The sequence below is a fragment of the Amblyomma maculatum genome, chromosome 1, assembly GCF_055883805.1.
Source record: "Amblyomma maculatum isolate TAMU_Amacu chromosome 1, ASM5588380v1, whole genome shotgun sequence".
NCBI lineage: Eukaryota > Metazoa > Arthropoda > Arachnida > Ixodida > Ixodidae > Amblyomma > Amblyomma maculatum.
In genome coordinates this window covers 288,256,526-288,281,733 of record NC_139344.1, presented here as the reverse complement: position 1 = coordinate 288,281,733, position 25,208 = coordinate 288,256,526, and the positions used below count along the sequence as shown (strand labels likewise).

Sequence of the window (25,208 nt, the reverse complement as noted above, 5' to 3'; positions counted from 1 at the left end):
ATGCTTGTGGCCGACATCTTCTGGCTTTTGTTCCACGTCCGTTTCTTATGACTTCCAAAGGCTCGTTGCGTGCGCAGTTACAATCTACTGTTTTCCGGAATCTCGATCGCAAGGAAAAACTCTGCACAAAGCGGTACATCGAGAAACACAAGTGCAAAAGTGGAGACTCGCATAAAGCGGCGCCCACACCGGTGAACGCAAAACAGCAAGAAAAAAAAACGACGCGCCGATCACGCCAGCCAATGGGAGACACGGAACAGCGCACTTGAAAAGAGCGCCGCGTGGGAGCTAATCAGAGACCATAAACGGTGTTCGGAAAACCGGCGCACACAGCCAGTTCACTTGAGCGAAGCAATTTTGAGATAGCGCCAATTGCGCACAAAGAAAGCAGTTTTAAACCAAGCGCGGGAATTTAGAACACAATTCCTCCTATCAGGGCCATTTCGTGGCTGCTGTGACGTTTTCAAAGCAGATTTTATCACATTTCCTGACCGAATTCAGCTTTAATAATTTGAGTGCAGGTGCTCGAAAGGATAAACATTCCGAAAATGAGTATTTCTCAAAATCGATTTTTGGCTATTTTCGACCGTTCTAAGACTCTCGTCTCCCTTTAATGCTACGGGTGTTATCTTTAAGAATTTGCTCTCCCTGGGACCAGCCGTGACCTAGGGTACCTCGCATCGAGGCATTCTATATATACCCGAATTTTGACCAATCAAAACCGCCGTTTTTTTAATATATGGGGGCCTATAGAAAATTTTGGAACTGGTAGTATCAAAGAGCTTTGCTGAGGCTGGCATCAGTGCGCTTTTAATTTTCAGTAAACTTGCTACGTTTTTACCCGTCATTAACACTAATAACAGCCTTTCAACTACAGTCTAACCCGGGTATATCGAACTCGAAGGGGATCGCGAAATAGTTCGATATATCGATAATTCGATATACAGAAATCTGTTTGTGACGGCACTTACGATGCGAAAAAACGATACCGTATTTGTCGCGTGATCAACCCACTCGCGTAATGAACCCACCCTTCACTTTTGCACCCGAGAATTCGAAAAAAAAAAAAATGCGTAAAGGCCAGCTCGCTCACATGCAAGCGATTGAGTGATCTCGGCGACGAGCGGCAGCGACAGAGCAAAAAATTTTAAACTTGTTGGAACTGCGTCCCTCTCGCCACTCGAGCCACCACGGCAGCTCAACACAAGGTTTCTGTGTCGCCGCGGCAGAAATCGCGAGCGTTTTCGCTTGCATGTCGATGGCACGCGTCACGCCGTTTCGGTGGTCTCATCCACGGCTCATTTCTTGGCAGCGCGCCAAGATGCTGCGCAGCGATAACGTCCGGGCGCGCTTATCTTTTTGTAGCTCCTGCGGTGGCGGGGAGCAAACTTGGCAGAGTGCCCATGATGGCTTGATTGCACAAGCTACGCCACGCTTGGGGCGGGCGTCATGATCGCAGCAGCTGACCGCCTGCTTTCGTTGATTCACACACTCAGGATAAACGACTCCCGCAAAAAAAAAAAAAAAAAAAAAAAAAAAAAAATATGCCGTCGTTTAACGTTTGAACAGCACAGCGATAAGAAAGGATGACCCGAAAAAAAAAAAAAAAAGCAAAGAGAGAGCTGCCGCTTCTTAACGTCCGCAGGCGCCATAGCCACGTCAGCCGCCGCGAGCAGAGGGTTCGCAACACCCGCTGGAGAAAGCGGTCGACGTCTGTCTGAAAACTGGCTGAGCTGGCTGGGCGCATGCATAGCGCGGGCTGAAGGAGGGAGATAGCTCGGCAAAAAAATGGGCACACCCACGCATATGGCTTGCAAACGTCATGTGTTGGCGTGGCACACCCACGCATATGGCTTGCAAACGTCATGTGTTGGCACGCCGGAAACGAAAGCTGCAGATGTGCGTGCCACTGCCCAGACCAGCCGTCGCCGAACTGTTCCTTCTCTTTCATTCCGCGCATGGCTTGAAAACGTCACGCGGCAAACGGCCAAGGGTATTGCAATCGTTTTTGGGGAAGGCACACTTGGTGCGGAGTTCGATATATTGAACGACCGGTGAATTTAAGTTCGATATATGACGCGGCTTTCCTATACTTTTACATGGGATTTTCAAGGGGATATTCCGTGAGTTTGATATAACCAAAATTCGATATATCCGGGTTCGATATAACCGGGTTCGACTGTATTGTAAACTGCAGTATATGATTAAGCTTTTTGTTGGGAATTATTCGTCTATGCTCATTATCATCAGCAGCTACATTTTTGAGCCTCTTCACGCGCCAGGGAATTCGACCTGAAATAATCAGGGAAAACCTGGAAAAGTCGGGAATTTTGAAAATAGTGGTTTACTAGACACCCTGACAGCGATGGCAACTATTTCAAGATAAAATAAATTTTTAAAAGTGAAATTAGAAAATGAGCTTCCAGCATTGCATGCACTATACTTTCAGCTTCACAATACAAAAAGAATTATAGCTCCAGCTACTCTAGTTTCTGAAGTATCCTTTGGGCAAACATGTAGTTCAACTCAACACAGTTATGAGAAAAAGCCAAAAAACGCACCAAAGTAATTTTAATGATTGAAAGCGAGAAATACAGTGAAATTTCGTTACTACGAACACCACATTAACGAACTTTTCAAATTAACGAATTTTTTAAGAATCCCCGGCAGATTTGCCATGTTTTCAATGTAAAACTAATTCAGAATTACGAATTTCAAAATAGTGTATATTTCAGAATAACAAACGTATTTTATTTCTTGTTCTATAATTTTGGAGTATGCTCCGTGGGCTGTAGCTATCATCATCAGGACATCTAGGACCAGCTCCTAGCCCCACCATGAAGCTATGGTTTATTACGCAGTAGCCAGCAGGCCTAGCTGCCTGCGTTTTTTTTCTTCCTGTGTTGTATAGTGCCTAGAATATGTGTTGTGTGCCGTACGCGACTCGGTCGTTCGTGCGTTCGCGCGTGCGGGACGGTATTTTTTTTTTTTTGCCGCTGATTATCTTATTGCGAAGTTTGTGCGAGATTGGCGATGATATTAGCCAGCGAAGTGCCAAGAAGATATGAATGCAGCTGCTTTCACTGCAAGAAATCGACGCAGGGAAAAAGCGATTCGGCCTCTACAGACAGCTAGCATTGCCCCATCGACTGCCGCGATCATTATGAAAGACCGAGACAAGATTTTCAAAGCTCAGGGAGCATTGAAGATGGGGTCATTAAAAACTCCGATGTTTTTTTGCACATGGACAAAGTCCGTACTTTTATCTCTCGGTGCAATCACACACGCGATGAGGTGTTCCGGAAAGCGGAAGGTGCAAGGTCTGAAGGTGTATGTGCCGTAGTGGTGTAATGTAGTGCGCGGTCGTGTTTGCTGCACGCGGCAGAAGAAAATGATGGATTTCTTCAAATAAATCAGCTTTGGAGGTAGTGCAACCTTTTCACTTGAGGTTTTGCTTGTCTACACACGTGCCTACTGCCAAGGTACGTCATTTTCATACCTAGGTTTGACCACTGGCTTATAATCGCAGATTTTTCATTACAACGATATTTCAAAACGAATGATTTTTCGCGGTCTCGCGGGATTCATTATATCGAGATTTGACTGTATTTGCACAATTACATTTGCACAAGATCTCTCTCTCTTAGGAAACTGCAATGGTTCCTGAATTGCTCATATTCAGTTCGGCGTATGGCTTGTGAACTGACAGCGCGCAATTGTGTTAATTCGGTTGCACAACTGGCAGCAGAGAGAGGAATTTTTTTTTTCTTTTAACACATAACGTTCGCGTTGGCTACCCATTAATTTCTGAAAATAAATCATTCAAAGCAGTTTGACGATTGCCAGTTGCCTGCATTGCACGCCTTGTGAAAACGTTCACGGCAAAAGGGTTTTTTTTGAGTGCCCTCGACGTACGGTGAACTGATGACGGCTGTCTGCAGCCTTCGTGCATGAAATGCGATTTCAATGCAAGTCCATATTCCCGCTTATCTCCAGTTAATTTCAAAGCACCACAGCACTGTTTGCAGTCCGCAAATGACACAAGTAAATAGTTCACAAAATTTAAATTCACAGCGACACAGTCAGCGAGAAGTTCATTCTTCCTGTCCATTACCGCATTTGAAGCTGCTGTTCTATCTTTTCCGCTGCTGTCTTTTGCCACTGTTTAGTTTCTCCAGGCTACAAAAACACTGTGTCATGGCATACTCAGCTGCCACCGGGAACGTTAGGCCTAGCGTGGTGGGTTCAATACCACAGTCACCGTATGCTAGTTCGTCATCTTGTGCGTCCCGTGATGTCATCATCGCAAAGTTATTCGATCCGCGAATGATTCGCTTTCTTGCCAAACTTGTCATTTCTAGAGTGAAATTTCACTGATGGTTGATGCATCTTGTACTGCTTCGATCACAACGCAGAAACAAAACTGCACTTCCTCTCACTCTGGGCTGCGACCGAGCGCGTCGTGCAGGTGACGAAGACCTATTCAACCAATCGGGTAGCGCCCTCACATCACATGCCCCGAGTAATGAATAGGATTGCGCATTGGGACTTTTTTTGGCACGTTTTCTTTTTATGGCCTATAAACGGGCGAGAATGGCAGCAGCGGGAATTTGAAGAGGAAAAGCTGCTCTTTCCATCAAGACCAAGATGGCATCGGTAGCATGCATGGAACCGGAGCTGCGCGCTGCGGGAAAATTGCCATTTTGGCATCGATTTAACAGTGACAATATAAATTGTTCTTGCAGGCAAAATACTGAACTTAGAACTGTGAAATTTCGCAGACAGGTGCGGAACTGGCTCTTGAAGTCGAAAATAATGTTTTCGAAAACTCGATGTTTTTTTTGGCGATTTCCCGGTTTCTAAGACCCGTGTCCTCCTTAACAATAGTGCTTCAAGAAACCATACATGTTAAGCGAACGCCACTCACCAGCAAATGAGCTGCTGCCTAGCTACACGAAGCACGTGTGCCTATCTCATTTGGTGGAATGAAGTTTCTCCAAGTCTTATTTAAAGTGGAGTTCCAGTATCCTGTGTTTTGTTTTTCTTTCTGTGCAATTTTTTATGCCTCTAAAGTGTTTCTAAGGTGAAAACTTTTTTGCTGTTTTCCTACACCTGTAGAAGGACCCAGGTTTCGACAAGAACCTTTTCGAGAAGCAGATGTCAGTGATGCGGGGCCAGGTAAGCAATTATTTTTCTTCAACTTAAATTGCATTGCTTACGTAATCTGGGGATGCAAGTGATGTGCTATGTGAGGGCACAGAGAGAAAGGACCCTCTTGCCTGAAGCTTCAGGAAGAGGTTTTTCTGCGCTCGCACCAAATAGTTAAAACCATTGGGGTGTGTTTTTAAATCTAGCAAAAATCTACATGCTTGCTTAGGAAGGACATGTGGATAAATTGATTGTTATGGTACAGTTATACAGTATGTGAAAATTACGTTAAAAGGTCTTTCCCAAAATTTCTGGATGAAACACTTGAGAACGGTAGTTAAGTGCAGCAAAGGCTCTCCATCTGTAATGATGTGTTCTGCTGCTTGTCCTTGTACCAGGACAAATTCTTCCTACTTTCAGGTTTCTGTAAAAGCAGTATTTTTTCTTTCTAGCCATATGGCTGTGCTTGGATGGTTTCCGAGTAACTACTTCCTTAATTATCATGTGTAATTTACATGATTATTATTTTATTGGCATATGCCTCATACAAGTCGGTGTATTTCGCAAGAAAAATGGTTGCAAGGCTGCTGTTGATGTCTTCTTAGCAGTGCTATGACAGGGGCCAGTTGGTTCTCAGCGTGCTAGGACACACTAACATGGCAAGATACATAGTCACATTTGTCAAAACTGAGGATTGAGGGCCTGTACCTTGTTCAAGGAGTCATCGTATTTTTGAAGAAAAATATGCTGGTGACTTGCCTTTCAATTGGTGTAAAGGACATGTATCTCAATATCCCGCAGGCAAACATCCTGACAGAGTTAGAGGTGTGCATTGATCAATTCGATTGCTTAAACTTTCAGAATGAGTGCGGAACGTTCCAAGTGTGGAAAACTTTGTGAGCCTTCTTAGTATGTACCTAAAATCCCAGTATTTGAAGTTTAGTGAAAAACTGTTCCTACAGTCTGATGGTATTTGCATTGGTTCCTGTGTAGCACCCGTGTTGTCTAATGTTTACATGGCTAAAGGGAACCGTGCTTTGAAAAAAAAATTGGAAAACTTGGGTGTTCTAGCGTGTTTTTGCTATGTGGATGATTTCTTGTGCTTTCCGGTAGAAAAAAAGCGGTGCAATTAATGTCCTTGAAGTAGGTAAATTGTTCGAAAAAGCGTTCAAAGGACTAGATTTTACCTACGATGTTCCACGGTAGTCCAAGATAAGATTTCTACGTATTTAAGGGGGGAGGCTACCTTTGGATACCAACTTTGTTGTTTCTTGAGATAATTGAATGAAATTTTCAGGGTAGACTCATGGCACAGCCATTTGAATAACTGCTAAGTTTCATGGAGCTGCGCACATTGGTATTCAAGTTAGAGAAGTATATCAGAATGGTTCACATGGGTTCCTTGTTCCATGCCTGGTGAACTTGCAAAATGTGTTGGCACTATGAAATTCATTATGAAGGTTCCTGAATAGGTACCACAGGGCAAGACAGAGCCCTTTTTTTTAATTTCCCTGCCGAAAAATTTTACCAGTGCATTGAGGTTAGTGCCACTAATTGGACTTGCATTAGCCTAATTTTGATTGTTTATTATAAATTCCAGACTCAATAATTTGAAAAAATGAGCTTGTCTTGCCCTCGGAAATTTATTCAGGCTCACAATAAAAAAAAACAGGTGGGAATCCGATTAGCGGTTCCAGAAATACTGCGGGAATAAGCAACCATACCATGAAAAAAATTCATTCTGAGAAAATGGCCCTTGAAGTTTAAAACAGCATTTTCAAGTCTAAAGCTTGTTTTTTACTGCAGCACGTTGTGCCTCCACCTCCCCGATTCCCTCGGAAAGTGCATTTTCATGCGAACAGTGGACGACGCTGACGACGCGTTATCGCTTGCGATGACAGACGCGATACGGGAGGCCGAGATCGCCGAGGTTGATATGGTCGGTACAGCAGGCACGCTTCAAACGGCGGCTCCTTACGTTGACGCGAAAGATACGCAGTTCGAAGTGGCAGCGCAGTCTGTCTAGTAGTGATGTAGCAGAAGCAGCACTAATAGAAGCGTCTCTGCGCCCGTTGGCAACGCTTTTCGCTAACTTCGCGATTCGGACGGCATTCACAGAACGACGACGTATGCAGTGTTTTGAACTTGTTAGCGCGCATCGTGGCCGTCCGTGCAATAATCTACAAGGTGCACATAACCGTTCAAAACACGCCACCAGAATTCTTAACGAGCGATGATCACGGTGATCTCAAAATGGTGAAACGTGAAGTGATTCAGCGAGTGCACAAAGAACGCCAGCTCAGTAGGCAGCCGGAGCAGACGACGCGCCGGGGAGAGGCCACCGCGTCAGCGCGCGCAGCAGCCAATAGCAGTCGCGCGATCCCCCGCGTTCTCACGGAGCGCGTGCTTTGTCCAATCACAGCCCGAATTCGAGACGCGGGAAGCTCAACAATCCCTGTGAGGCCCCCAATCACAAGCGAGCCATGCTTCTGCTACGCCGCGGACGCCGCCGGCGAAGGCAATATGGAAAAGGGAAAGCATTCACAAACAAAACAAGACCAAGATGGCGGCGCTCGGTTCAGCGGCAGAGAAATGGCGCGCGCGCGAAGTTTGGGTACTTTTGCCGTTCGCTCGCGACTCTGGGGCTGCCGCGCCCAGTTGTATATTTAATTTAAAGCAGTTCCACGATGAATTAGGCGTTTATAATTATAGGAAAGGTAGTTTATAACATATACAGCCGAGATATGTACTTTTTGAAAAGCCGACTTTTTCGCGATTTTTCGACTTTCAAAGCCCGCGTCCCCCCTTAAATAGAAGAAACAGATACGCACACATGCTGGTCATACACAACAAAGGGTGAGAAAGGCTTGTTGAGCTAGAACTCGGGTCACTCAACACTCATTAAAAGGAGCATAGCATTTTCCAGCATGATTCAGAGCCATTAAAGGATCGTGCCACTACAATATTCAGAACAGCATGCTTTTGCGCGGGTAGACAGATTGAAGTTGAGTGGTTATCTAAACGTTCTGCTTGCATCAGCAGCTTAAAAAGCACTAAAAGCAATACTAAAGGTGAGGCTGCAATACAAGAGAAAGAGAAGCAGCCCACCATTTCTTTACCATATACAGTTAAACCTCGTTACAAGAAACACTCGAGGGACACGAAAAAGATGTCTCTTGCGACCAAAAATTCTTACCAACTCGTATGCGCACCAGTTTAGATTCCCTTAACTAAATTCTGCTCCCTATCAGTGTCCTTTATTGCTGCAATATGTCAGGAACAAAGAAGGAGTGCCTCCTCTTGACTGGGAAGTTAAAATGCCCCTGTTGTTTCAGCCACTGTCATCACATTCCTGCGGGACTGAAACAACAGGGACATTTTGACTTCCCAGTCAAGAGGAGACACTCCTTCTTGGTTCCTGACATATTGCAGCATAAAAAGGACACTGAATGGAACAGAATTTAAACAAGTAAATCAAAACTGCCGCACATATGAGTTGGTACAAGTCAGCTGCATTGCATGAGCATACCGGGGTTAATTGTTTCTTAGAAACGGTGAAGAAGTTACTTACCTGCAAAAGTTGTCCTTAGTAACAGAGTGTCTCTTGTAACCATGTCTCTTGTATGGAATTTTGTTAACATGGCAAACATAGGGAAACCAACCAAACCATTTTCAAGTGTCTCTTGTAACCATGTCTTTTGTAACGAGATTGCTGTATTCACGGTACGGCAGAAGTTGATAGGCACATGTGCGAGGGTAAGCACGGATGAAAAAAAAAATTGAAATGCTAGCAAGGTGATGTTAAAAATCCTGCAAGGTAGGCTGCAGCAGTATGTGGATCGGGAGCTTCCGGACGTGCAAGCTGGGTTTCGCAAGGGCAGAGGAACTAGAGACCAAATTGCCAACCTTCGCTGGATCATGGAAAAAGCAAGAGAGTTCCAGAAACCCATTTACTTCTGCTTTATTGATTATGCGAAAGCGTTTGACTGCGTAGATCACAGCAGATTGTGGCAAGCTCTCCAAGAGATGGGAGTTCCAATTCACCTCATCTGTCTCCTCAGGAACCTTTATGAAGGGCAAGAGGCCACAGTCAGAACTGGGCATGGTCTTACTGATTGGTTTCCGATTGAGAAAGGGGTGAGGCAAGGCTGCATACTGTCGCCCTGCCTATTTAACCTATATGCAGAGTGCATCATGAGGAAGGCCGGTCTGGACGAGTCTTCAGCTGGAGTGAAGATTGCTGGAAAACGTATCAACAACCTTAGATATGCGGATGATACCACTTTAATGGCAGAAAGTGAAGTGGAACTCAAGAGACTTCTCATGCGCGTACAAGAAGAGAGTGAGAAGTTTGGGCTTAAACTGAACATTAAAAAGACGAAGATCATGGCGTCTTGCCCTATCAAGTCCTGGAGCATCAATGGACAAGAAGTGGAAGCTGTGACAGATTTTCTGTTCTTGGGCGCCAAGATTACCTCGGAAGGAGACTGCAGCCATGAAATTAGGAGACGCCTGCTTCTGGGAAAGAGAGCAATGGTTAGCCTTGACCGCCTAGTAAAGAGCAGAGACATTAGTCTGCCAACCAAGATCCGTATAACCCGTGCTATGGTCTTTCCAGTTGTGATGTATGGAAGCGAGAGTTGGACTGTGAAAAAGGCTGACCGCCGAAGAATTGACGCGTTTGAATTGTGGTGCTGGCGAAGACTATTAAGAGTTCCTTGGACTGCCAGAAGATCAAATCAGTCGATATTGTCGACCATAAACCCTGACTGCTCATTGGAGGGTCAAATTCTAAAGTTAAAGCTCAGCTACTTTGGTCATCTGATGAGAAGAGAGGAGTCGCTGGAGAAAGATTTGATGTTGGGAAAGGTTCAGGGTCGCCGGAGAAGGGGTAGGCAGCGAACGCGATGGTTAGATGGCATTCTCAAGGCATTGCAGATGAAGCTATGTGATGTTAAGAAGATAGTGAGAGACCGGAAAGCGGGCGTGACATGGTCCATAGGGTCACGAAGAGTCACACACGACTGAACGCCTGAACTGGAACTGGATCACCCGCAAAAAGAAATACATTGAATGCGACACGCGCATAATGTACCAGATCCCAGTATCTTGTGGCAAACATTATATTGGCCGATCCGGAAGATGTATAAACAGAAGAATAAGTGAACACTCCAGAAATTGTAGGCTGATTTCACACCCAGGGAACCTGACTATGCATTGTGCTCGGCACGGGTGCCATTCGGAATTGCTGCAACAAGAATAATAGGGCATGCAGGCGAGAGAACTGAAAGGGAGATTAGAGAGGCACATGCAATTTTCGAGGCAGATACAGAGCAGCGTGTTAGTGATGCTTCCATTACATTGACAAAAGCTAAAATTGAGTTTATCAAGAATGGGTAGAGGTGCGGCGACGTGTGCTTATTCGTGATAATCCCATGACAAAACATGCATGAAAAAAATATTGTGTAAAAACAAGTGTTGCATTTTCATTAAGGGTGGAGCCGGGTCTTGAAGACGAAAAAATCACGAAAAAAACAGATTTTTCAATTTTGTTATACTTGGATTTCTCGTGACTTCCTGCATCTATTACTGAAAATTCATCGCCAAAAGACACCCTTTTAATTTAATATGCGGCATTAAAGGGCCAAAGTGACGAGAAATATGCGCGAGCACTACGCGAAAATCTTTTTTGCTGCGTCCATAACTTCGAAACTAGTTGCCGGATCACGGCTATCTTGGGCTCATTCGAAAGAGGCTCCTTTTGACTTGCTTTTCCGCCAAGTCAAGCCAGTCCAAGCCGCCCAGCAAGCACAATACAAGTCAGAAGCTGAACGGAGTATAGAGCTACGTTATTGGTTCTCACGCGTCACGTGATAAATTCTCTGCATGTGATTCGAGCGCAGCCACCAAGACGGCGCCATCTTGTCAAAACATCGATCGCTGCTATGCCTCGCAAATTTCATACTGTGCACAAGTTTGGCAAAAAGCGAAAGAAATGTGCCCAAAAGTGTCTCAAACTGCTGGTGTCATGAGTGGTAACCTCTGCGGACCCGCCTGGAACGCCGGAGTGCTCGACGTCAGCCGAACGCGACACTGTAGGCGAGACTGCCACTGTCGTGACAGTTGCCGATCCGCCGGTTTTCGTAGGTGGCCAGGTAGCGAACGCGGCCATTCAGGGTGACCTGGGGTGGTGTGCGGGATGGAGGGGGAAACTGTGGAGCACCTTGCCCTCGGTTGTCGCCACCCCTGGAGGGCGCAACGCTGTCTGAGACGCTCGGATTTGGCCAGGTGAAACCGGCAGTAGTGGCAGCCTGCAAGCGCCGCCTGGCTGAGTGGTGGGCCGCGGTGCGAGGGTACGACAGATGGGGCCTTATGTGCTGTTTTCATTGTATGTTAAACTTTTTAGTTTTCGTCGGACTCGTGTAAACCGACGTTCACCCGTTGCAAAGGGCATGACCGTGACATCATCATCATCATCACGCGTCGCTACAGCCATCTATCCATCCGTAACTGCATTCCGCTAACGTACAAAAGGCGGCGCTCGCTACTGTAATTTATTTTCTCGGGTGACGAGAGCATTAGAAGCTTCGGAGCGGCCATCTCTTGCATTTTCTGTGAGGTTCTTTGTATTGTGTCTGTGTGTTAAACGTGCAGTGCCAGGGGACCCTAGTGCTACTGCTTTCTGTCACGATGGCAGTGCCGGTAAAACGCGCAAAGTATACGGCTAAGGATCTAGTGACGAAAGTGAAGATCTTTAAAGCTTTGAAGGACGGCACTTCCAGAGAATAGGTGATGCGTCAATTCGACATAAAAAGAACATAAAAAATGAAGCACAGATAATGGAAGCTTTTGAAGGTGAGAAATTCCATTCAAGTCAGAAGCGTTTGCGAACCGCAGCCCACCCACCCCTGGAGGACGCATTGTTTCAGTGGGTCGCTACTGCACGTGATGCAAAGCTCCCATTAAGCGGACCATTGATCTGTGCACAAGCCGAGACCTATGCCCTCCGAATGAATATTGATTCATTCAAGGCCTCAGAGGGCTAGTTTGCACTTTTTAAAGACAAGCAGACCTATGCCCTCCGAATGAATATTGATTCATTCAAGGCCTCAGAGGGCTAGTTTGCACTTTTTAAAGACAGACATGCTCTTGTTTTTAAGGCCGTGTGCGGTGAAAGGGGTGAAGTGGACGAGAACGTGGTTAAGGACTGGCAGAACGTCCAGCTGAAGGCGGGACACCCCTCTTAAAACTTGTTTTCTTATTTATGGGTGGATCTGATTGAAACTTGCACGGTGAATATATTTTTGCATGCTGATTTCAAATATCTGATTAGTTTTCTTGTAAGTGAAATAGTTTTCAAAATATTACCTAATTCATGTTCATTTGGAGGTGAGTTAATTACTAAACACTTTATGGCATGATGAGAATAGATCTACCTGCCAGTGATCTAGAAGGATCATAGAGTGCCGCTAGCCATGAATTAACGTGCTAGAAGAATTTAAACCAAAGTTACACAAAGTGAAGCTTTTATGACTTAAAGGCCAAGTTGGCACCTAAAATTTATAATCATTTCTGTAAATGTTGCCACATAATAACTGTACATATTTTAGTCCTATTGCACTGTCCAAGAGTTTTTCTTTCTAACAAGACAAGAATGAGAGCTGCAGCACAAATAGTTTAAGAGATATCTCTCCTCCAAAATTGCACCACCCTCAAAATTGCAGTTTTGAGAAAATGAGGGAAAACTTTTCACAGTATGTAGGTGTAAATTATGCCAATGATTGATATGACAACAAGATCAGAAACAAGTGGAAAGTGATCTAAAGCAAAAATTAATGGCCTATGCCAATTTGAGCCAAAGTTATGCAATAGGAAACGTTTGAAAGGAAAGGTCCATTTGGGTACCCAAGACAAGATAACCTTCTCAGTAAATTTTCCTATGTGGTCACTGCATTTACCTTGGTTTTATGAGAGTGACAGAATTCCCTTTCTCAAAAAAAAAAAAATACAATATAGCAATAGCAAGAACAGGACCGGAGATATTGATCTCCAAAATTGCAGCACCCTCAAAGATGCTGTTTTTGAGAAAACAAGAAAGAACATTTCAGAACATGTAGATTTAAACTATGGCAAGGTCTGACATATTAGTGTATGATCAGAAATGGTTGGAGAGTAAATTAAAGCAAAGATTAATGTTCTATCCCAATTTCAGTCAAAGTTCACCATAAAAAAAAAAAAACTCAAAATAAAGGTGGTTCATTTTGGTGCCAAGACAATCTTTCAGTAAATTTTCCCCTACAGTTGTTACGTTTACCTTGGTGTCAAAATATATATGAGGATAGCTTTCTAGCAAAAGAAAATAACTGTAGAAAGAAATAATGATCTGCTGACTGTGTCTAAAATTCAATTTTGAGAAATCTGCAAAAAACGTTTTGGGCATATTACTAAGGCTAACAGCAACTTTATAAAATGAGTTATTACTGGTTTTGGTGTGAATGCACTATTTTTCATCAAGATAATTGCCCCTGCAACTCAGACGCAAATTTATTTTGACAAAGATTGCTATTCCGCATGCCGTGCGTGATGCCGTTTCGCAATTGCCGCTGCCGCGCGCCACTAACTTTTCCGAGTGTTCGATCTTTCGCGCCCATGAAAACTGCTTAGGTATCACCTTTTCATCTGCATCGTCGTGATTACGATGTTCGCACGTGGCAGGAATCTCCTCGAGGAAATCGTTCGCTCTCCTATCTGTCGTGCCGAGCACCATCGGCTTCGCTCTTATCGGTCCATCAGGTGCTTCGTCGCTGATTGCTGATAACAGAATGCCGCGTCACCGGCGCGCCTCTTTTCTCTACCTTTCTTCGATTTTTAGGCTAGTATTACGCTAGAACCTAAATTCTCCCCGTTTTACGCCGTGGTCGTGACGACGGAACGTCGCTAAACCAGCTAGGCCTAACTACGCGACCTTTTCAAAATGGCACCAAGCCGCAAGCAGCCGACGCCGGGAGCCAACCAAAAGTGGTCATTTGGGTCACATGCTTTCGGAACCCAATAACAGCGCGCGTTTCGCGCAAATTTGTCCCTTTGTTTTCCGCTTCGGGTGTTCGCTCGCGGGCGCCGATCGTGGCATGGGAATAGCCTGAATCGCGATCTTTCTAACGAGACCAAATTGATGCCGGTGGAGCGCGTATTTCTCGATATGCGGCCGATCAAAACTCGGCGCGATTTGACCTCAATTTAAAGGGGCAAACGTTCAGATTCGCATTTTTGGAGCGCTGCAGCGTGCGAAATAGGCGGTATTTTTCAACCTAAATTTGCAGATAGTTGCGGAAACGTCACGGGACTGCGAAAATGAAGAAATAAAAAAATCGAATTTAAGACCGATTTTCAGCCACAATGAGCCGTGTTCCCCCTTAAAGAACACGTGGCAGCCTATGACCCGAGCGACGTTTTTAACGCAGACGAAACTGCACTCTTCTTCAAAGTGCTCCCAGATAAGACAATTACGTTCGAAGGGGATGCATGTAGCGGTGGAAAAAGAAGCAAGGACCGAGTGACCTTGTTGCTGACGGCAAATATGACTGGCACGGAGCACCTACCACTTCTGGTCATTGGGAAGGCACGGAAGCCTAGATGTTTTTACAACGTTAAGCACCTGCCTGTGGAGCACCGAGCAAATCATAAAGCTTGGATGACGTCCGAGATATTCCGTGCCTGGCTGCAGGACGTCGACTGACATTTCAGCACAAAAAAACGCAAGGTGCTTTTTGCGGTTGACAACATCATTGTGCACTGCAACGTCGCCAACCTGTGATCTGGCTCGTGTTTCTGCTTCCGAACACTACCGCCGCCCTTCAACCTATGGATCAAGGTGTCATCCATTATGTAAAAAAACTAAATGTTGTAAGCAAGTGCTGGAGCGTATGCTTCTTTTCATGGACCGGAAGCAGGCGTGCGTCATCACGCTTCTGAGTGCCATACATATTCTGGCTCACGTGTGGGCACACACGCCAGCTGAAGTGGTCGCGAACTGTTTTAGGCATTGTGGATTTGTGCACTCAGGCACAAGCTTGGAGCCTGCAGCGCCAGTAGCAGAGGAAGACGACGAGGAGTCATTCATCGGTCTGCTCCCCACTGAAGTGAACCTCACCGACTACACTTACATCGATGACGGCGTTGTTGTCGCTGGCCAATTGAGCGATGGTGAAATAATCAGCGTGCCCTCTGTGTGGCGGATGAGGCGTCCGATGATGAGGGCTCGCTCGATGAGCACGGCCCGTGTGATGAGCCCCCAGTGCGTCATACTGCTAGGAAAGTCGCGTATGCTCTCGCAGTGTTGCTCTGGAAGGTTTGTCCCATGTCCGAAAACTGGTCTTCACTACCCAGCTTTCCGCGAAAAAGCAGACAAGCATTACAGACTTCTTCACGAAGTAAGGGTATGCAATGAACAAAAAAAAAAAAATCGTATGCAGTTTTTGTAGCTCGTTTGATAATTCAACATTCGGATAATTTGGACATTTTTTTTACACCCGTGACATCTGAATTAACAAGGTTTTACTGTATTTCTAAGCCTTGTTATTGTAAACTGTACGTATGCATCGTCCCCACCAGCAGGGATGGGGTGAATCGCTTGCCTAGGGAGCTTGCATATGTGCAGTGTATCATCTTGGGGACAACTGAATTACTTCCTCCGTGAGGATCACACATGCTAAGCTCAGTGACGGCATCAAACGGTTGTAATCAGGCGACAGTTTGGGTTCTATTGAGGTTTCATATGGTGGTGCAACCCTCATTTGCCCCATCGCGGGTATGTCAAGTTCTCCCCACTGCCTATTATTCATTTATGTTTATGAAAGGCAGTGTGGGCAAAGGAACATGACTGCCCTACAACAGTGCACTTTGTCAAACATGCTTGAGTTTGTGGCATGCATCAGCATCGTACAAGGCATAGATATAAAAAAACTAAGAGAGCATGACGTCACGCGGCCAACTTTCGCAAGCCAAGTGCCAAGGAAGCCATTCCCTACCCCTCTTTTTTTTTTGCTCTTCCAGTCCGTCCCTATGTTTTGATGTCGGTATGTTTAATGCGCATGTCCGCATTGGCACGAGCGCGCGGCTGTCTGCTGTGGTGAGCATGGGTTATCGCGCCGATTCTCCGGTGCTGTGCGTGCGGCAAACCCCGCGCAGCGCCGATTCGCGCACGTGTGATGCGCAGCTGTAGTAGATATCACTGATTGCTATCATGTGGTCTAATCACGTGGAGACAGACTCGCTTCCTTTTATTTTGTATGACTAGGCTTCAAGAGTATTGCCGCGCCCTCCCTCCTTAGGTTTCCTTTCCTCCATGGTACAAGGACATAGTTGCGGCCATTTTCCCCACTTAGCTCAATGAGCAGAAAAAATTTTGTCATTGTCAGTTTCTTTCAGTTCATTCCCTGGATGGCAGTATGGCTCAAATTTGATCCATGGGTCCAAGAAAACGCGGCTTTAACATTTAAAACAGCTGAGTTAATGGCTAGATTGCGCTAAAATTATATACTGTGGCAGGAACCCTTTCTATTCGAGATAAGCTATAGACAAGGGTCGGCCCGTGACGTCAGTGGGGATATGACGGCGCTGGCAACAGCAGTGCATTTTGGGGTGTAGGCAAAAGCCCGGGTCATCTGCATTGGATGCGGGCGCTTGCTGTGTTTTCGAGCATAATTCCCAATATTCCTGCAGGCTATGGTGCGGTTGGTTGCACCACCAAGTGCAAAACCACCAAGTACAAAAATAAAACAGAACCTGTTTTCAAATGTTTCTTGTGGTTGAGAGCGAAGGGCAGCGGCATTAAGCACGACAAGTAGACCCTTCGGCGACGGATTGTACATGCCTCGCTGCTAACGTGCGTTGCATTTCTGCATTGAAACTTGATCAGTTCGTTTGCAACTTTAAATTTCCGTGGTTGTTTTTCGGTCGCACGATGAAGAGCGTAATAACAAATGCCTGCAGCTCGTGCACGTTTTGTTATATATACTAACAAGTCATAAAAAATTTTGATGCGAAAGCTGGACTGTGACATCCCATTCACCTGCAGCACTGCCAGTGTATATGTTCGTATACAGAAGAGGACACAAAAGCTGCTGCGAAGGTAACTGCAGTTCCCTTGAGCAATCACTCCAGCACGATATTGCCGAAACAGGCCTGGACTGCCTAAGTGGCTTTTATCTGTTTTTGCTTTCACATGTTTCAACGAGTGGCTCTTCATCACCGGTCCTAGAAAGTGAATAAACATTGTTAGGATCCCGGCAAAGTCATGCAGCATTATTTCTCGGATTAATAAATTTACTTTTGAAGGTCAATAAGAACCTGACGAACAGATTAAATATCCACGTACAACCTAGCTCTCATCGAGCAGGATATTGTCACGTAGGGGTGACGAGGTCGACGACACAAATGAAGGGGTCGATGATTGCACTAAAGAAACTCTTTATTTGGGCTGACTTGCGCCCGCAAAAGAACTAAGCAACTCGGCGGCGGCGATAGAAGCAAACGTGCTCGTCGAACAAAGAATGTCCGTCACACTTGTCAACGCCAATTTAAAGGCTGCACAGAACAATCTAGATAACGTCGCAAACAGCTACCAGCACGGGCTGGAACATTGTGGAAAGACACCCGAGTGGCCGGAACCTTCGAGACAGATCTCTGTGCATCTTACGCTACAACAAAACTGATAAAGGTGTGACTCGCGACATCGAGCATTAACAAACAAAGATTACGGAAGTGATACACGGTCCAGAATCAGAGTGATAAGCCTGTATGCCGGCGGCTGTTAAAAAACAACAAATACTGTTTTGAAGGTTTCGCGGCAATATTTAAGTATTTGGTATATTATGGAGTTTAATGTCCCAAAAGTGGATTCGGCTATGAGGGGTGCAAAATAAGCAGAATAAGATGACGCGCATTTGAATAAAAATGGTTCAAATATATTAAAAAAGATAATCAGGTCGCTTAAATTTTGCTGCAAGATAGAGGTTTTATCCAGATAGATGTGCACCGGTACAGGTAGCAATTTACCACTGCATTGCAGAAGCTGCGGATGCGATCCCTATCTGGATAAAACCACTTTCCTTGGTAGGGCACGGGACAAGACTGAAAGGGAGGTCATTCAGGCCTTCCTGATAGCCAAAAAAGGTGACGACTGCGTCAGTTTGCCGTCAGAATCGCTATCGAGAGAGGAGATTGATTCTCTTGAAGGGCTTGTTCGGGTTCCACAGCCGCTTTGATTCTGCTATAATGTGCTATAATGTAGAGCTTTTTTTTGCGATAGTGTCTTATTTTGTTGAGAGGCTTTATAAGCCAGTTTTTTTGTGAATGAATCTAGTTGGAAGTTTGCGCCTTGTTTGTGCCTGTGTGTTCCTTCAGTCCCCCGTTTTTCATGCAGTTTTACTCGTTTGCAACTACTTACAATAGCGAGAGTGTCAGCGATGGCTTGCTAGGCTCATCCAGTTGCGCAAGCCTGGTTTTCAGTATGTTCAATTCATCATGCCATGATGGGGCTGGCACCATCCACTGAATGATAGATCACAGGCCGTATCATATCATGTTGGTACTTTTATTATTTTTTTTTTCTGGGCATTCTGGAGTTGCGATGCTTTGGATATCCGGCATCCCTTTGTCAGCTGTCGCTTCACTACTTTCTGGCAAAGTGGGGAACAGGCATTCTCTTTGTAGCACCCCAAATCTTTGACTATCCAGGCATGTGTGGAGGGTCGACTTGGTCAGACTGTGGCTTCCCACACAATGGGGAAAAGGGGATCCTGGTGGTTGAGCCGATGCCGAGTGTTAGGACCTCTAAGGCCCCTCGGCGGAGGCAACACACCACTTTGGCCCACACTTCCCATAGACTGCACCTCCGGGCTGACCCACCCGGGGGGAATCGGCAATTGCCTTTTCCTGTCCTTCCCTTTATCTTTCACTTTCCTATCCGCTTTCTTACAACTGTCCTGTCTTCTCCTACCTTCTTAGTCTCTCCTACTTCCAGGCGGCGAGGGTTAACCCTGTGTGGCTAACCACCCTGCGTTACGCCATATTCGGTTATAGTCGGGGTGTACGGCTGGCGTTGGCAGGACTGCCTTGCAAGTTCTGCCATGTCCCCTCGTTGGGCTCCGTGGTGGGTGGCCGCCACCCTGGCCGAACAACAAACCTACTTTTATGGTTTCATCTGCTGAACATCGTGATCGCCTTGGAAAAAAAAGGCGGACCAAAGGAATTGTTGAATGCTTGTACAAAACAAAGAAAAGCTTTGTAAAGTACCACCTTATCCACTCCGAAGTTGACCAAAAACTAGCCCGCACCATGTCCCCATTTTTGGTTTCAAAATGTTTGACCGATGTTTTAGACTCGAAGTATAAACTTGGCAAACTAACCAGCGGAGACCTGCTCCTTAAACTCACAGATGAAGCTCAATATAGAAAGCTTACAAACATTCAGTCCATTGGGGATGTCCCAGTGACCATAACAGCCCATAGATCCCTAAACACCACACGTGGTGTCATTTCAGACTCTGACTTTCTCCATGACTTTCTCCACATCACTGAAAAGGAGATGCTGGATGGACTTGCTGATCAAAATGTCATGAATGTCCAACGAATCACCATCAGAAAAGACAACAAAGAGATCCCTACTAAACACCTGATATTAACTTTCAGTTCGAGCTCACTTCCAGAAAAAATCGAAGTAGGGTACCTCAAAGTCGAATTACGGGCTTACATACCAAACCCACGAAGATGCTTTTGGCCATGGATCGCAAAGCTGCTGCGGGCGCAAAACATGCACAAAATATGCCTCCAAAGGACACGATGCTGAGAACTGCTACACTCTAGAACTTCACTGTGCCAACTGCGAGGGAGAACATCCCTCATACTCCAGATTTTGCCCAACCTGGAAAAAAGAAAAAGAAATCATCACAATAAAGACAAAAGAAAACATATTATTCGCTGAAGCAAGGAAACTGTTAGCTTAAAATAACCTTTTTGTGTTCACAGCTAAAGCAGACTATGCAAATGTAGCGCAGAGGGGCAAAGTGCTACAGTGCAATCAGGCACCTGTCAAGGCCGCATCTAAGCCAATGGTAGGGCCATCCAATTCGCCCCACGCAGAGGCAGCGAAGACTGCCCTGCCATCTTCAAATGAGGGACTGCCAGCTGCTGAGCTGGTAGTCTGCAAGGTTTCCCCCAGCAGGGGTAGGCCAAAGGACCGTCCATTCCTGGGCTCACCACGGACGTCGAGCGCCTCCAATGAGGTGATGGACTTCATCCTCACCATGACTGTGGTGCAGGGGCGACGAAACTCGCTAGAAAAAAGGGAAAAACCAAGAGTAACCCCACCAGACAATAAATAATCATTCCCCAACATACCACTATGGCTCACATAATACATTGAAACTGTAGAGGCTTGCTTAGAAACTATACAGATATCACAGATATACTTAAGTCAATGGCACCTATAGCTTTATGCCTTCAAGAAACAAACCTTGGCACACAAAACACAAATATCCTGAAAAAATACAAGACCTTCCAACGAGACTGACAACAGGCCAGCCGACTCTCGGGAGGCGTCGCAATCATAACACCAAGCAATGTCCCTGTGAGGGAGATACCATTGAACACACACCTAGAACCAATTGCAGTCAACATAGTCAGCCACAAAACAATCACAGTCTGTTCATTATACTTACCGCCACACTTAGAAGACCTTATCCAAAGAAGACCAAAATTAGTCTGACTTAGAAGACCTTATCCAAAGACAAAAGAAAACATATTTGCTGAAGCAAGGAAACTGTTAGCTTAAAATAACTTTTTTGTGTTCACAGAGCCACGTATTGCCAGAGCCATGCGTATACGTTCAACTATCACGTATTGCCAGAGCCATACGTGATGGTTGGGGATTTTAATGGGCACTCTTCCTTTTGGGGGAGTGAACGAACAGACGCGAGAGGACAAATCATAGATTTTATTTTATCAAACAACATATGTCTATTTAACGCAGGAAAGCCGACGTATTGCTGACCCAGCTCGGGCAACATGAGCTGCATCGATCTTGCTTTAGCATCACCATCCATTTTTAATGATTTTAATTGGGATGTTTTAGAAGACCCCAAGGGGAGTGATCACTTACCCACCATTTTAAAGCTATCATCCTCCACACCCATCATTCCATCGAGGCTCTGGCGCTGGAAACTCCACCTCTCCAATTGCTCGGTTTTTAGAACAAATGCTGCATTAGAAAAAGTATATTCTGAAGTTTTGACCATAGAAGAAATAAATGAAAGGTTTAGCACACGCATAAATTTAGCAGCGTCAGTAGCCATCCTGCAAACATCGCAACACTCAAGAAAAAAAGAAGCTATGGTGGACGGAGGCATGTAAACTAGCAAAAAAAGACCAAAACAAAGTGTGCAGAGAAACACGAAGAAAACTTCGTGGCAAAAATATGTGTCCTCTATACAGCTCCTTGCCCTCCAAGAAAATGTGGGAATAGGTACGAAAATTTACGGGAGAGTTTACCCCTTACACATATCCTATACTGACACCACCCAGAACACATTAGAAAAACAAGCAAACATTTTAGGCGAGCACTTTGCCAACGTTTCAAGCTCATCCAACTATACTCGCACATTTCAAAAGCATAGAACAGCAGAAAAAAAAGTGCTTCTCCTTTGGACAGGTATAAATGATGACTACAATGGACTTATAACAATACATGAATTAAACAGTCTTATCTTCAGGAAAAAAAAATGGCACCAGGACCTGACAATGTACACTCAAATGCTCGCCCACCTCTCACAAGCCAGCATAAAAGCATTGCTGAATTTTTTAAAATAAAATGTGGACGACTGACAAGATACCAGAAGCTTGGAAAAAAGCCATAATAGTACCCTTTTTGAAATCTGGTAAACCCCCCGCATGTCCTAGCAGTTACAGGCCAATAGCCCTAACCAGTTGCATTGCAAAATCCTTTGAAAGCATCGTAAACATAAGACTTTTTTTTTTAATTCTGGCAACTTCTTGATATACATCAATGCGGCTTCAAAAAGGCATCATCAACAACCGATCACCTTGTCCGCCTCGAAAACACAATCCGGGAGGCGTTCAGCCACAGGCAGCACTGTGTTGGGGTCTTCTTCGACCTGGAGAAGGCCTACGACTCCACGTGGAGGTTCGGTATCCTCCCTCTGTGTTGGGGTCTTCTTCGACCTGGAGAAGGCCTACGACACCACGTGGAGGTTCGGTATCCTCCGTGACCTAGGGAATCTAAGTATCCGTGGCAGGATGCTGAGCTGCCTGAATGACTTCCTGAAGAACCGTACATTTCAAGTCTGTTTAGGCACAGTATTCTCCACGACTTTCACACAAGAAAACGGCGTGCCGCAGGGGTGCATTCTAAGCACAACTCTATTTATAGTGAAAATGAACTCGTTAGCTGCCCAAAGTCCATAATGTACTCTGCCTACGTAGATGACCTGTAAATAGCATTCACTTCCTCCAGCATATCCACCTGTGAGCGACAACTACAGTTGACACTAAATAAACTAGCTACCTGGGCAGACAGCAGTGGATTTAAGTTGTCTCCTAAAAAACAGTGGCCGTTGTGTTCTCATTGAGACGAGGCTTACAGACCGATCCCATACTATACTACCGGTAAAACAAGAACAAAAAGTTTTGGGAATCACATTTGACAAGAAACTTTCGTTTCTTCCCCATATAAACAATCTGAAAAAGAAAGCTGCCGAAGCACTTAATGTCCTAAAGGTACTCTTACGGAAACGGTGGGGGTCCGACCAAGCATGCCTTCTGCAAATCTACCGCTCCATGGTGCGCTCCAAGTTAGATTACGGATGTATAGTATATGGTTCAGCTAGGGCATTCTATTTGAAACGACTAGACCCCATACACAACCCTGGATTACGGTTAGCAGCTGGCGCGTACAGAACATTCCCAATAACCAGCTTCTACGTAGAAACAGATGAACCTGCATTAAAAGATAGACAATGCGCTCTACCATGTGCATACATCCTGAAGATTTGTTCTCAACCAAAACATCGGTCATTCAGTAGTCTCGAAATGTCCCTCTAGGACAGTCTTCAACAACAAGCCCTGGTTGATTAAGCCGATTCTCATGCGCTTCGAACAAATGTGCCAGGATTTAGACATTAGCAAAATGCCGAGCATAGTCCCAAGAAATAAACCACTCCCACCATGGTACACCCTCCCAGCAGTTTTCGACCTCACACTAACGCAGTTTCAGAAAGCACACACCACATGAGCATATATTACAAGAATACCTGGCGTTAAAAGAAAATATAAAAATTGCATTGCATTTCTTACAGTCGGCTCAAAAACTAAAGACTATGTTGGTAGTGCAATAGTACGAGATAAAACAGAAAATAATACGACTGCCCCAGTGTGCATCAATTTTTACGGCCGAATGCTATGCTGTTTGCGTTGCCATGGAGAAAATATTGGATGAGAACATCAAAAACAGCATCATTTACACAGATTCATGAAGTGGCATTACTGCAATAATCTACAAATATGCTGCTGAACCACAGATAGGAAACTTCATACACAACATAGTAAAGATCGCAGCACGAAAACATACTATAAATTTCTGCTGGGTACCCAGTCATGTTGGGATTAGGGGTAATGAACAAGAAGATATATGTGCTGCACGAGCGAAAAATGGGAAAATAGAACGAATAGACACGCTACACAGAGATTGTATGAAGTTAGTACACAAGAAATTAAGAGATATATGGCAGGCTGCTTGGGAAAGTGAAGCAGAAAACAAGCTTCTCTCCATAAAGCCCATTTTAGGAAAATGGCAATCATGTCAGCATCGGAAACGATTCAAGATAATTTTATGTCTCCTACGCATTGGTCACACACACATCACCCATAACTTCCCACTAACAAAAAAAGAAAAACCTGTGTGTGAAATGTGTGGACAGGAGCTCACAGAATCATATTTTAATCTCATGCTCACAACTTGAACACAGGAAAAAATATTTTACTGTATTTTACAAGGAACACATTCCATTTCACAATGCATTGCTTTTAGGAAAACAAGCATTCGTCAATTTTTCTATTGTTTGCGCATTTCTGAAGAAAGCGAATGTTTTAGATCAAATATAAGTATCATAACCCTAGACATCTGATAGATCATCTAACCTTGTGTTTGGCGCATGATAGCCACTGTTGCTTATGTGCCATAAAACCACATATAACTGTGGCTTCCCACACGAGGCAACAATTGCATGCAAGCTTCTGCTGCTTGTGTGTGCAATGTGTTGTTTTGATTGGTAGTGCCCAAACTCAGCTCTGGGTGAGTGAAATGGGGAAGTAAACCACATTTTTGTCCTATATATATATATATATATATATATATATATTTATCTTTACATGCTGTGATTTATCTGTTTTTGCACTGGTGTCTAGAACGAACGCATGAGGGATCAATTTCGCCAGAATAATAAGCACCAGTTCCCGTTTAACAGCTGTTGCTGCAAACATTAAGGTGGGACGTGGCAAGTGAACCTATTTACATGATTATTGCATCAACATTACAAGCGCCGTCAGTCCGTGTCAGCCTGTATCACATTATGATTGGCATTTGCCACAGTTGGTACATGGAAGAGCTAGCATTAGATCTTTCCCTGACTTTCAATTGCTTTCATTTCTTATTTTATTATAAAATTTGCCATGTGTTTCTTTGCTAAGCGATTCTTAGTCATTACAGTCAAATCTCGCTCACGCAGTTTGTTATTTTGAAATATCGTAATGAAAAATCTACTGTTATAAGCCAGTGGTCAAACCTAGGTGTGAAAATGACATACCTTGGCTGCGGGCATGTGTGTAGACAAGCAAAATCTCAAATGAAAATGTCGCACTGACTTCAAAGTTGATTTATTTGAAGAAATCAATTATTTTCTTGTCCTGCTTGCGCCACATGACCACACACTACATTACACCTCTACAGCACATACACCTTCCACTTTACACACCTCATCGGGTAAGCGA

The 25,208-nt window shown here is 44.8% G+C and overlaps 1 protein-coding gene across 1 annotated transcript in view; it reads left to right on the top strand.

Annotated features, from left to right (window-relative positions):
• The window catches only part of Pi4KIIalpha (phosphatidylinositol 4-kinase II alpha), an 81,289-nt gene that overhangs the window by 37,829 nt on the left and 18,252 nt on the right, over positions 1-25,208 (top strand). The window contains exon 8 of the mRNA XM_084591567.1: positions 5,119-5,178. Coding sequence (XP_084447693.1) covers positions 5,119-5,178 — 60 coding nt within the window. The remainder of the gene's footprint in view (positions 1-5,118; positions 5,179-25,208) is intronic.